The sequence below is a fragment of the Cryptomeria japonica genome, chromosome 3 (genome assembly GCF_030272615.1).
Source record: "Cryptomeria japonica chromosome 3, Sugi_1.0, whole genome shotgun sequence".
NCBI lineage: Eukaryota > Viridiplantae > Streptophyta > Pinopsida > Cupressales > Cupressaceae > Cryptomeria > Cryptomeria japonica.
Window position 1 is genome coordinate 167,416,658 of NC_081407.1, and position 11,963 is coordinate 167,428,620.

The following is an 11,963-nucleotide window of genomic DNA, read 5'->3' on the forward strand; positions in this document are numbered from 1 at the left end:
GTATAAAGAGTGATTATACCTATGCAAGGATTCCACTCTCAAGCAAAAGATTCTCACCGAACTTTATGAGCCTCCATTAGGTGGTCATTCAATATTTTTGAAGATATATCATTGAGTCAAACAAGACTTCTTTTGGGAAGGACTAAAAGAGGGTGCTTTAAAATTTGTGGCTAAATGTTTGGTTTGTCAAAGAAATAAAGGGGAGATAGTTAAAACATCAAGTCTCTTGAAGCCCTTAAATATTCCTAGCTGGCATTGGGAAGAGGTCTCCATGGATTTCATCACAGGTCTCCCAAGATCTAAAGGTAAGAATGTCACCATGGTAGTGGTTGATTGCCTCACTAAATATGCCCATATTATCACATTATCACATCCTTTTACCACAAGTATACTAGAAAAAGCATTTTTGGAGAATATACAAAATCTACATGGTATGTCAAAGGTTATTGTTAGTGTAGGATTTTGCCAAGATCAAGGATACAATGAAAAGCATAAAAAGAGACAATAGAATGACAAGAATAAACTGTATTCTCATCAATATGCAAATGATCAACTGGATTAACCAATACAATGAATATAGGCTTGCTTATATAGGCAAGGCCATATGGATGTATGAGCACACAAATATGACATGTGGCTCAATGAGAAACAAGGGTAGGTAAGAAATACTAGGGGTAGGTAGGAGAAATAATATAATATTCCACAAGAGGTGGATGACCCACCGAATGTGGAGTGTAATAACAAAATAAGACCACAAAAGGTGGAATTTCTCCTACAAGCTCTATCCCTATGTGCACACTTCCCTAAGTGTCTCAAATCCAAACTACAAAGAGATGCATTATCCTAAGTTAAGTAAAGTGTAATAATATCCAAAATGAATATTTATTTACACCAACAGTTAGTGATTGTGATCCTATGTTTACTACTAACTTTTAGACAAATTCATTCTCATGTTTAGGAACTCAATTGGCTCGTTGTTCCTCATACCATCCTCTATTTGATGGGTAGACAAAGGTTGATATTAAGTGTTTAGAAGGACATCAATGTTGTTTCACTTCAAATAAGCAATCACAATGTGTAGATTGGCTACCCCACTAGCAAATGGTATAACACTTCCTTCCATAGCTCATAAAAAAATGTCTCCTTTTATGGTACTATATGGATATCAACCTCCTTCCATCACATTAGTGTGTACAGTTATGGAAGATCACATGCTTCATCGACAACAGGTACATTTAGGACTCAAGGAGAATTTGGTCATGCCACAAAATTGAATAAAGCAACAAGTAGATCAACATCATAGTGAAAGAAGTTTTAAAGTGGGGGATTGGATGTTCTTGAGATTGCAACTTTATAAGCAAATATCATTGAAGAAATAAACGAAGAATAATAAGTTGTCACCAAACTATTATGACCCATACCAAGTCATGAAAGAGATAGGTAGTGTTGCCTACAACCTTGACTTGCCACCAACAACCAAGATACATCCATTTTTTCATGTTTCCTATTTAAAGAAAGTATTATGGAATAACATCCCTCACAAACAATATTACGACAAAGAAGAATCATATTGGAACCAGAGTTCATTCCCCAAACATGTACAATGAAGTTGAGGACTAGAACACTTAATAAATATATCATTCATTGGAAGAATCTACCACTCGAAGATGCCACATGGGAAGATGAATAGTTCATTCAAAAGAATCCACACTTGGCTAGCATTAAGAAAAATGTTTCTCTGTAGAGGGGGGCATGCTATTCCCTCAATCCAAGAATATAAATTGTGTTTCTCTTTAGTTATTTGGGTCAACCTGGGTGATATCCTAGGCATAAGTAGGGTATATATAGGATAAATTGAGCTATTTCATCATCATATTGTGAAGTGAGTTCTCATTCGAAATATTTTGAGGTTTGCCCCCTCAAAGTGACCCCATTATTTTTAAATATTACAAAGAGTTTGTAGCATATTTCATATATTATCTTCCTCATTTGTGCAAGTTATTTCATCATAGTTGGATTCAACTCTTGCTTTGGAGTATTGGTAATAAAAGTCTACATGATCAAATCCAAAAAAAAAAAAATAGTCTAACTAAATGATATAATCAATAGTGTATTGTTATTTGCTACACCTTTTGATTTTCGGTGTGCTTGAAATGTATAACTTTAATAAGTGTATGTGAGGTAATAAATTAAATTCACTCATAAGATGCGTAAAAAAAAGTTTGGTGTAGAAATCTATCCCTAGCACTTTCAATTATTGATGTGCTTGAAACAAATGTACTAATGTAGAAATAAAATAAATACATGTGAGGTAATAAATTAAATTCACTCACAAGATGTCTAAAATAAGGATTAGTTTAGCAATCCTCATGCACAACTTTGTTGTGTAATGTTTCTATGTTTAAAGTTAAGAACAAGAAGCAAGCATGAACTCCTAAGATACAACCCTAATCTTTTACATCAATTTTTTTTGTGTGTGTATAATGGATTCTCTCTAATTTTAAAATAATTAATTTGAATTAAGCTTAGTCTTTAAATAAAACACCCTAACATTCAATTTGGAATAATTTACTTTAGTCCGCCATTTTTTGCAATAGATTTCTAGGTGCCATTAATGAATTCTCTCTTAAGTACCCCACATAATTTGCACTTTAGTCAAGGAAAATGAAGGGAAGGGGGCCCATAAATGAATTAGATTATATCATTTGTCAACTTCCATACAAAATAGATCCTCTTACACACTATAAATTCAAAACATAAAGAAAAAGACATAATTATATAACTTTCATTATTACAAAAAAAGACTTCCAATTATATTAACATTGTAACATAAAACTTAAAAAAGAAAATATATCTATTAACTAAAAATAACATATAAAAATTATGACCAATTAAAAACATCATAACACAAAAAAAATTGGCAATTGTCAAAATGCAACTTTTTAAAAAGAAATATATAATATGCTTAGAATTCCTGTCCACAAATACTATATTAATATTGGACCTGCCAAATAAATTAAGCCAAACATATCACATCTTACACAACCATAAATTCAAAACATAAAGAAAAAAGATATAATTATATAATTTTCATTATTACAATAATAATAGAACTTGCAATTATATTAAAATTGTAACACTATACTTTATAAAGAAAATATACATATTTTAACCAAAATTAACATATAAGAAATTATCATTTGACCAATTAAAAATTTCATAACCCTAACAATTGACAATTGTCAAATTGCAACTTTTAAAAGATCCCGATATAGTATGTTTAGAATTCCTAACCACAAATACAATATCAAACATTGGACTTGCCAAATAAATTGAGCCAAACATATCACATCTTACACAACCATAAATTCAAAATAAAAAGAAAAAAAAAACATAATTATATAATTTTCATTATTACAATAATAATAATAAAACTTGCAATTATATTAATATTGTAACATGATACTTTATAAAGAAAATATATATATATTTTAACCAAAATTAACATATAGAAAATTATCACTTGACCAATTAAAAACTTCATAACCCAAACAATTAAAAACTTCATAACACAAACAATTGACAATTGTCAAATTGCAACTTTTAAAAGATTCTGATATAGTATGCTTAGAATTCCTGACCACAAATACTGTATCAGATATTGGACCTGCCAAATAAATTGAGCTACCCACAGACACCCTTCATTAAGATTCTCATAACATAATGCAAAAAAATTGACAATTGTCAAACTGCAAATTTTAAAAGATCCTGAAATAATATACTTAGAATTCCCTCTCCACAAATACCATATCAGACATTGGACCTGACAAATAAATTGGGACAATAAATTGTGCCTGCTCCAGACCCCTCATTAAGATTCTCATAGCATAATGACAGTTGTCCCTCACCTCAAAACCCTAACCCTAATTAATGCTAATTAACTACGATTAGTATGCCCAGACAACAGAAACCCTAAACGTAAACCTGAAATTTAAGAAATTCGGAATCGTTCATTCCCCCTTCTCTCTCTTAAATCTCGAATAAATTGGATTCCAACGCGTGATGGGGCGTTCGATTACCAGAGGCAACACCCCATTGGATTCGATACTTTTTTTTCTTTTTTTCCTCTTTTTTTTTGGATTCGATACTTGCTTAAAAGAGCGTGCTTCATAGGAACAAAAAAATGGTAGATCAGACTCAAAGAATATTAACATTGATTAAGAAACGATTTACCATGATCAAGATTTAAAACTCTAGTAAATTTGTGTAAACTGCATGTTTTGGTAAAGAATCCCTGTGGTTTGGAAGATTGAGGGATACCCAACACAGCGAAAAAAAAAGCCCGAGGACACCCTGCACGAGGGGTCGTCTCAAACCCATATCTCAACAACATAAAAAAGGGAATAAAGAGAAAAAGCAGAAAGCAGATTCAAGAATTGACCATGTCATGAATGTTCCCATCTCCCTCAATGGCCTCCTGTTCAATAATTTCTAGTCCTTGTCTTTCATCCCAATTATCAACAGGGGTACAATTATACCTGTGATTGGTTTTCCAATCCAAAGCCTGGCATGCCCGGGAGCAGTAATTGACAGAGCCACAAGCAGAACACCTTCGGAATTCATGCCTTCTAGTCTCGGGCCTCCCGCACTTGGAATAACAGCACAATCTCAGACCCTGCGCTGGGGGATGCAATTCAAACCAGTCCACAAGGAATTCGTTAATGGCGTGATGCTTCACAGGCCATCTGCTGCTCTTGAGTTTCCTGGCATGGAAGCATCTGTCAGCGACGCATAATATTGCTTCTTTTGCATTGGCCTGTAGCACAAATTTGCGGCCCTCCTGAAGATTCCTTTTCACGCCGTAACCATCCTGCAAACAGTGGCCGAGCTCTCTCATGGCGTCAATGTGCCCCAGGGCAGCCGCTTTGGCACACAGAAGTACCCCCGCCCTCAGCATTTTTTCCTTCCGTGATGCTCCGCTGCCGTTGAACTGAATTACACCGAGAGAATACAGCGCCCATGAGTGCGATGCACTCGCTGCCTCCGCCATTAACGCTACGCCTGAAACTCTGTTCATCAAGCAATAGAACTGTATCTGCACACAAATTTGGGAAAAAAAGGTTAACCAGATTATTTTATTTCTCCACTCAGCCTAAACAATTCTCCAGATGCAATCTTCAGACATGTTCTAGACCACATCCTGATTGAATATTGCTGAGGAGAACGCAGTGCAGGATTGTAAATATTGCAAATACAAACTGAGCATACATCTCAAATGTTTGCAATCAAACACTTCAAACAAGGCTGGAGCGGCCGTTTCTTTCCATCTCTCTTCCCAGTACAACAGACGACAGTTAAGAAACCCTTTTGCACTTACCATGCCAAGCATGTAACGGGCTTCTGGATTGCCTGCATCTGCACAAAGTTTCAAATATTTATGCGACTCATCGTTCCATTTTGAAGCCTTTACGCTCAGAGTCCCCATGGAAGCATGAGCATGCACCTTCTCATTTGATGCCGCGGAACAAAACCTCTTGCATCTGTCCACACAGAAACAGTGCATTCATCTATTATTTAAAAATCTTGTGAGGGCAAAAACAGGAAACATAATATAACGGTTTAAAAGTGCGGAAGAAACTGCTTACGCAAGCTTTGCATTGACAAGATCCGTCGGTGAGGTTGCAGAAGAGCCAAGAGCAACCATTATTGAAATGAGGAGATCATCAGGAAGGGCATCGAAAGGATTCTCCTTCAAGTAGCTTGATGCTAACCAGGAAAACGCTTCAGGGAACATCAGGCGCCTCTTCTGTCGCACAGGAAAGCAAATCCCTTCGTCAGATGACGGATAATTTCCTCTTCTGGTACGCATCTCGTTTGGCCAAACCCTAACAGACTTGTTACTTCAGTAAGCAAGCTCAAAACGGGGCTGGAACAGGAGACACAAGAATGAGTTCTGGAGCGTAGCGCCCTATGTAAGGCACAAACGGACCTGATAGCCGCCCTAAGTCAATACATATCCAATGACCACATTAATGTAGGTGTAAAACGGAGTGCAGCCTCCAAAGCGGTTGGAATGGCCGCAGGCGTGTCGGCCTTGAGCGCGACGGCACAAACAATTTGGAAAATGGCGTCGATTGCTTCGCTTTTCTGTCACGCAAATTTCGTTTCACAACTGCTTTGGATTCCAATTTCAAACCCCGCCGCTGCTAAAAAAGAAACGGTGCAGACCGGCTCAATTTAATTTTCTGTGCCAACCCTAAAGCATCCACCCAACTCTCTCACGTCTCGTGACTCATTAAACTTTCTGGTCACAGTCTTTTTCCGGTCCGTTGACATTAACAACTTACTTTCTATGCCGCAAAACCCCTGCAAACGCCAAGAATAATGTAGTCGCTCAAATCACTTTCCTTCACCTAAATCAGACCTATTAAAACTATATTCTTTCCAAGCGTAAGTTAACGAAGACAATGAGCAGTTCTCTCTTGCTCTTTCAAGGCAAGCTGAATCAGCACCCTTGCTTTTCGAATTTAAATACAGAAAAAGCAACAGAAAGTTTCAACAAACCAGAAGATAAAACGAAAACCGACATTAATTTTCTTCCAAAATCTGAAATCCTTCACAGAGATTTAGAAGGCAACAAAAAAAAGGAAAATTAATTTCTAAAGCAAGAAGCGACATTAATTTCCTTCCAGAATCTGAAATCCTTCAGAGAGATTTACAAGGAAAGAAAAAGAAAATACTTAAAGCAATAATAAACGCTTTAGGAGACTGCTACATTTTCTTTAATAGAACCTACACAAAGCAGCAGCTAGCTATCAGTAGACAAAACGTTTGTCTCTGGCTTTCCTTCAATCTACAGTAAATTACCAAATACCAGCCTCAAACTCCGTCCGTCCATTAAAATCAACATCCTCCATAAATAAATATCAACCAAAAACCTCTCATGTTCACAACAACTTACATCTGAAAGTTACATCTAGCCATAACAACGCATCTCAGGCAACTTCGCCGATGAAAACGCTTACTCCAAAAATCCCGTGAATCATCCCGAATTAGCTAATAAATATATACATGTAGCTACTTACGCCACAACTCACGCACTAGCTGGGCCGTTAAACCAGCTCTACAAATCAAACGCCGCATTGTTCCAAACAAAACAATTTTTTAATGCACAAACAATCCATTTTTGGCCATTCAGTTATTCAACAACTTCCAAAACCTCATATCACACCAATAACCACTGGATACTACCATAAACCACACCAAATCCTCCATACAAACATAAAAATCACAACATTTACTTAAAAATCAACAAACAACATGGACGCCATGGAAACAGACCTCAGATCGCAACCAAACCAAAACATAAAAAATACCTGGATTTTCACAAAAACAGTGAAGACCTCCACACTGCCAGCGAGTCGATCCGCATTCCACAAATCACCAGTTCAAATTACAATAAAAAATAAATCACATCCCTTGTAGAAAAGGAATCATCATACTCCAAATGCAAAAAAAAGTGACCACAGACAAATCAACGGTCCAAAATCTCTCCACAGGACACGGGGACCACGGAGCTCATCCGATCTGTAGTCAGGATCTGATACGGTGTCAGTTGACTGTGCAATCCGTACAAAATCGCCGTTCCGTTTTGGCTATTTGTGATGATAAAAAATAATAATAATAATGTGCAGTAGAAGTCAAAACGTATTTGGTCAAAAGCAGCGCAAACGGCGTTGCACAAAACGGTCCCCCTGAGCTTGTCGGTCAGTAGGGAACATGTGGGCCCACTCCCATCATGAATAAATCACCCCCGTTTAAACATACAGCTTCACTTCTCCCAAACACTCCCTCCTTACAAAATTAATTAAAACTTTCGTAGAATAACTTTTCTCTTTTTTTTAATATTAAAACTTTCCTAGAATAACATAACAATGACTACCTATATTCCCGCGGATTAAATAGGAGCATCTAATTATTGCATGTTGCAAGCTTGCAACACAAGTAGATGAAAGAGCCTCTTTTCTTCACATTACCTATCATTGTAGTGAGATTCTCCTCCTTGGCCTCTCCTTTCTTCTTCTCTAGTTGAAAAATATTTATAAAAAATTAAAAAATATTTTTTTGGTTGAAAATTGTGTTTCGTTTATATTTGGTTCATTTCTATGTCATTTATTATATCATGACATCGTTTTTTGTTTTGTCTAATCTTACAAGAAAAATCGCTCTCAATATTTAAATTCTATGTCATTCATTGAGTCATGACATTTATTATATCATGACATCGTCTTTTGTTTTGTCCAATCTTACAAAAAAAAATGCTTTTGTCAATGCTTAAATTATATGCCATCTGTTGAGTCATGACATTGTCCTTTGCTTTGCCTAATCTTACAAAAAAAATCCTTTTGTAAAAGCTTAAATTCTATGTCAGCCATTGCGTCATGGCATTGTCCTTTGCTTTGCCCACTCTTACAAATTTATAAAAATAAATGCTTATGTCAATAGTTAAATTGTGTGGCATTCACTTTATCATGGTATTGTCAAGTCTAGGCTAGGCTTTGCTTTGCCTCATCCTACAAATTTTTAAAAATATTTTTTGATAATACTTGAATTGTGTGTCCAAGAATTGCTTCCACTACTAAGTCCTCATACTAGCCCTACTTTGAGGCTATTCATTATGTCATTTTTAGTTTTGGTTAGCCTAAAGTTGTGCCTAGGATGAAAGTTTGGTTTTGGAAAGAAAATTGAAAAGTAGTTAAGTACTTACTATTAGAAGTGGGTTAGGTTTGAGGCAAATAGACCTTGTTTAGAAAGAGTGGCATAATGAAATGGTAGACAACTCCCACTTGTTTTTCTAAACTTCATTCTTACTTTACTTGAGTATCTAACTTTAAAAAGAAATAAAAGAAAAATATTTGAAATTATAGCATCTCTTTCAAGAGCACAAGTTCTCTACCACTATGCCAACTCAAGCTATATATTAAATTAAAATAAAAGAAGTGTAAAAGAAAATAAAGAACCCTTTCAAAAGATTTTAAGATAAACAAATATTTTTATCCTAGAATTCTATCAATTGTTATAGTAAATTAAAATCAAAGAGGTACATTTTTTGAAATAATTAATTGGATGGATTATAGTTGGTTTTATGTGCAACTCGATGACATTGGACTAAAAACTATCATTTGATGATCCAAATTTATGCTCTAATATTATATGTGTCATTATGATGCTTTTGAACACAAAAAATTAAATTTTGTTTCCATTTTAGGTTAATCATAGTGCAAAATAGATTTGTTAACTACATTATGTAAAATAGACATATAAGTATAAAATTCATCCATACTCTACAAAATCAACATATCAACATATTGGGTTTGATGATTTGAAAGTAGATTTGCCTTGCCTCACCTTTTTAGATATCTAAATTTGAAATAAATAGACTAGTGGTGTTTATTGTATACACCTAAAAATGGTTTGAAGATAATTAATTAAATACTCGGTTATTTGATTAATTCCCCTTTCCAATTAATTGAATTCACAAGCAATTTAATTAATTTCTCTATTCATCTACTAGTAAATAAATCTAAATGATTTATTTATATAGTTCATTTCATATCCCCCTTTGATTAATTAATTCTAAATTAATTAATGTCTCCCCATATTAATCAATTCTTCTAATCCCTAATTAAGATTAACAAACTCAAGTTTGTTGAGATTAATTACCATTTTCCAATTATTTGAATTTCTAAATTCAAATGAGCACATGGCTCCTAACTTTTAACCACCTAACCTAACCATCCCCTAACTTAACCCATTCCACCTAATCCTGGGTCTAACTAACCCTATCTTATCTTGCACATTCTAACCTCCTTATCCTAACCTCCCATGGTGTGGATATTCTCTCCTTGAGACACATGGCACTTTTGCCACATGTCTCCTCCCTTGGACACTTGCCCTCTCATGAGCAAGGCTCCTTAACACTTGTCACCACAGAGATGACAAGTGTCCATTCCTCCAACCTCTTCTCCAACTTCCTCAATCTTGGCCCTTGATATCTTTAGATCAGATCTGGACCGTCGATTCCTGCCACCTCAGCTTTGGCCTTGAAATTCCTATAAATATCCCCCATTTTGGAGCAATAAGGATCCGATCTCATATCAATTTAGGCATCATTACTATAGGCAATTTGCATTTTCAATTATCTACTAATTAGCTTTTGGATTAACCATAGCATGTTAATCTAGTTTCTTAAATCATGCATTTCATATCATCCCCATAGTCAATCATGATCAAATAAGCTACTCAACTCTTGAGTTGTCACTTTGGAGGTCATTGCTCCGTTGAGAGCCCATCAATTCAACACCTTCAAGGTCCTCAAGAATAGAGGAAAATGGGACATTTCAAGGAAGGCTTATGGTTTGCATTTCTAATCTAGTTTTCAATTATGCTTCTCAATAACATTTTATTGTCTCATTATATGTTTATGCCTCTTATATACCATATTTTTAGCATCACATTAATTGGCGCCCATCGTGGGGCCTAGCCCCTTTGATCTTTAACAAGTTTGCTTGCAGAAAATTTCATTGACAGGTTGATTAGCTCTTTTGGAGTGCAGATTAGCTCTCTTGGGCTCACGAATCGCGTTCTTGGTCTCTATTGTGGCGTTCCGACACCTCAAATGGCATTTTTGGGAGACTTCTCAACTTTGTTTTCATATTTTTCTGTACTTTAGCATTTTCAGTCTGTACTTTAGTGTTTTTGGTATGTATTGTGGCATTTTTGGTACATTTGTCATCATTTTCAGTATGTTTGACAACATTTCTGGTGTGCAGAACAACGTTTTTGGTGTGCAGGACAACATTTCTGGTGTGCAAAGCAGCGTTTCTGGTGTGCAGAGAAGTGTTCTTGGTCAATTTGATACGTTTTCAGTTTTTTATTGATTTTGTAAATATTGTATGTTGCATTCCTCATTTCTGCTTTTGGACTTCCATTTTCCCGAACCTAATTTGCAGATTGTTGGTTTTGCAGGTACTTATTTTGCTGTGAAAGACCAGAGTCATCAACTATTTCACCTTCAAAGAATGCAATATAAACTACTAACATTGTTTGCAGCTACGGGATTTTGCACTTATATTTGTTAAATTAGGCACATAGACTAATTACAATGGAAATGAACAAACATGTCTTATGTGTTTTGGTGATAAGCGAGTATGATCTCACCTTTCTTAGGTGATCAGAAAGTCGGACTCATCCTTTGCTTTCAATAGTGCATATCTTTAGCGGGCCTGCCCTCTCGAGGAGCTAATAACTCTTAAAGCCCTTAAGGCCGGTGAGAGGGGAATGACCCAAGTGGGAACGACTAATGCCAAGTACTCCAACCCACTATAAAATAAATGCGATTTGATGAAAATCAAGTCAATGATAATGCTCGGGAATAGCTCTCCTCCGTACCTTTGAGTATATCAAACCTTGGTTTTCAAGGCTAGGAGACCTCTTAATTGAGTTTATACCCCAATGCACCGAGCGGATCCCTTACTAGTTCCAAGTAAATTAGAAGCTACTTGGTTTACCTCCGAACATTATTAAATTCTTAGTGCATGGAGGGGGAAGAATCTCTCCTTAAGATACTCACCATATGTCCCTCTTGAGCGTATGTGCGAACTCCCCTTTTGAGACCTTATTGCTAGGCTCATAATGGGACTCCACTAGCTCTCACAAAAGGCAAAAACACGGGCACCCTTTAGTGGGTGACAAGGCTGTGTGAGCTAACAAGGTACCAAGTTGTGGGCTAAGAACTAATAATGAAGCCAATCTCCTTAGGATAGACTGATTGATGTGTTTTCAATTGTTTAACCCGTGAAAACTTGGGCTTTCTTTAAAGCTTCTTGAACATACACTTTATGTGTCCTTTGGGGTAAAAATACAATCTGAATTCTGTGTTTGTAAGTCAAGTCAAGATCTCA

At 35.8% G+C, this 11,963-nt stretch overlaps 1 protein-coding gene across 4 annotated transcripts; it reads right to left on the bottom strand.

Annotated features, from left to right (window-relative positions):
* Window positions 1-4,197: 4,197 nt before the first annotated feature.
* LOC131048313 (F-box protein At5g50450) lies at window positions 4,198-7,516 on the bottom strand. Of its 4 annotated transcripts, none has more exons than XM_057982221.2 (4): window positions 7,377-7,516; window positions 5,646-6,366; window positions 5,378-5,540; window positions 4,198-5,095 (listed from the first exon to the last, which is right to left on the bottom strand). In XM_057982221.2, the coding sequence occupies exons 2-4, from the start codon at window positions 5,867-5,869 to the stop codon at window positions 4,430-4,432; spliced, it is 1,053 nt and encodes a 350-aa protein (XP_057838204.1). In that variant the 5' UTR covers window positions 5,870-6,366; window positions 7,377-7,516; the 3' UTR covers window positions 4,198-4,429. The 4 variants fall into 4 exon arrangements, with proteins under 4 accessions (XP_057838204.1, XP_057838206.1, XP_057838205.1 ...); XM_057982223.2 differs by lacking the exon at window positions 7,377-7,516 and adding an exon at window positions 6,962-7,317; XM_057982222.1 differs by lacking the exon at window positions 7,377-7,516 and adding an exon at window positions 6,797-6,952.
* Window positions 7,517-11,963: the final 4,447 nt, after the last annotated feature.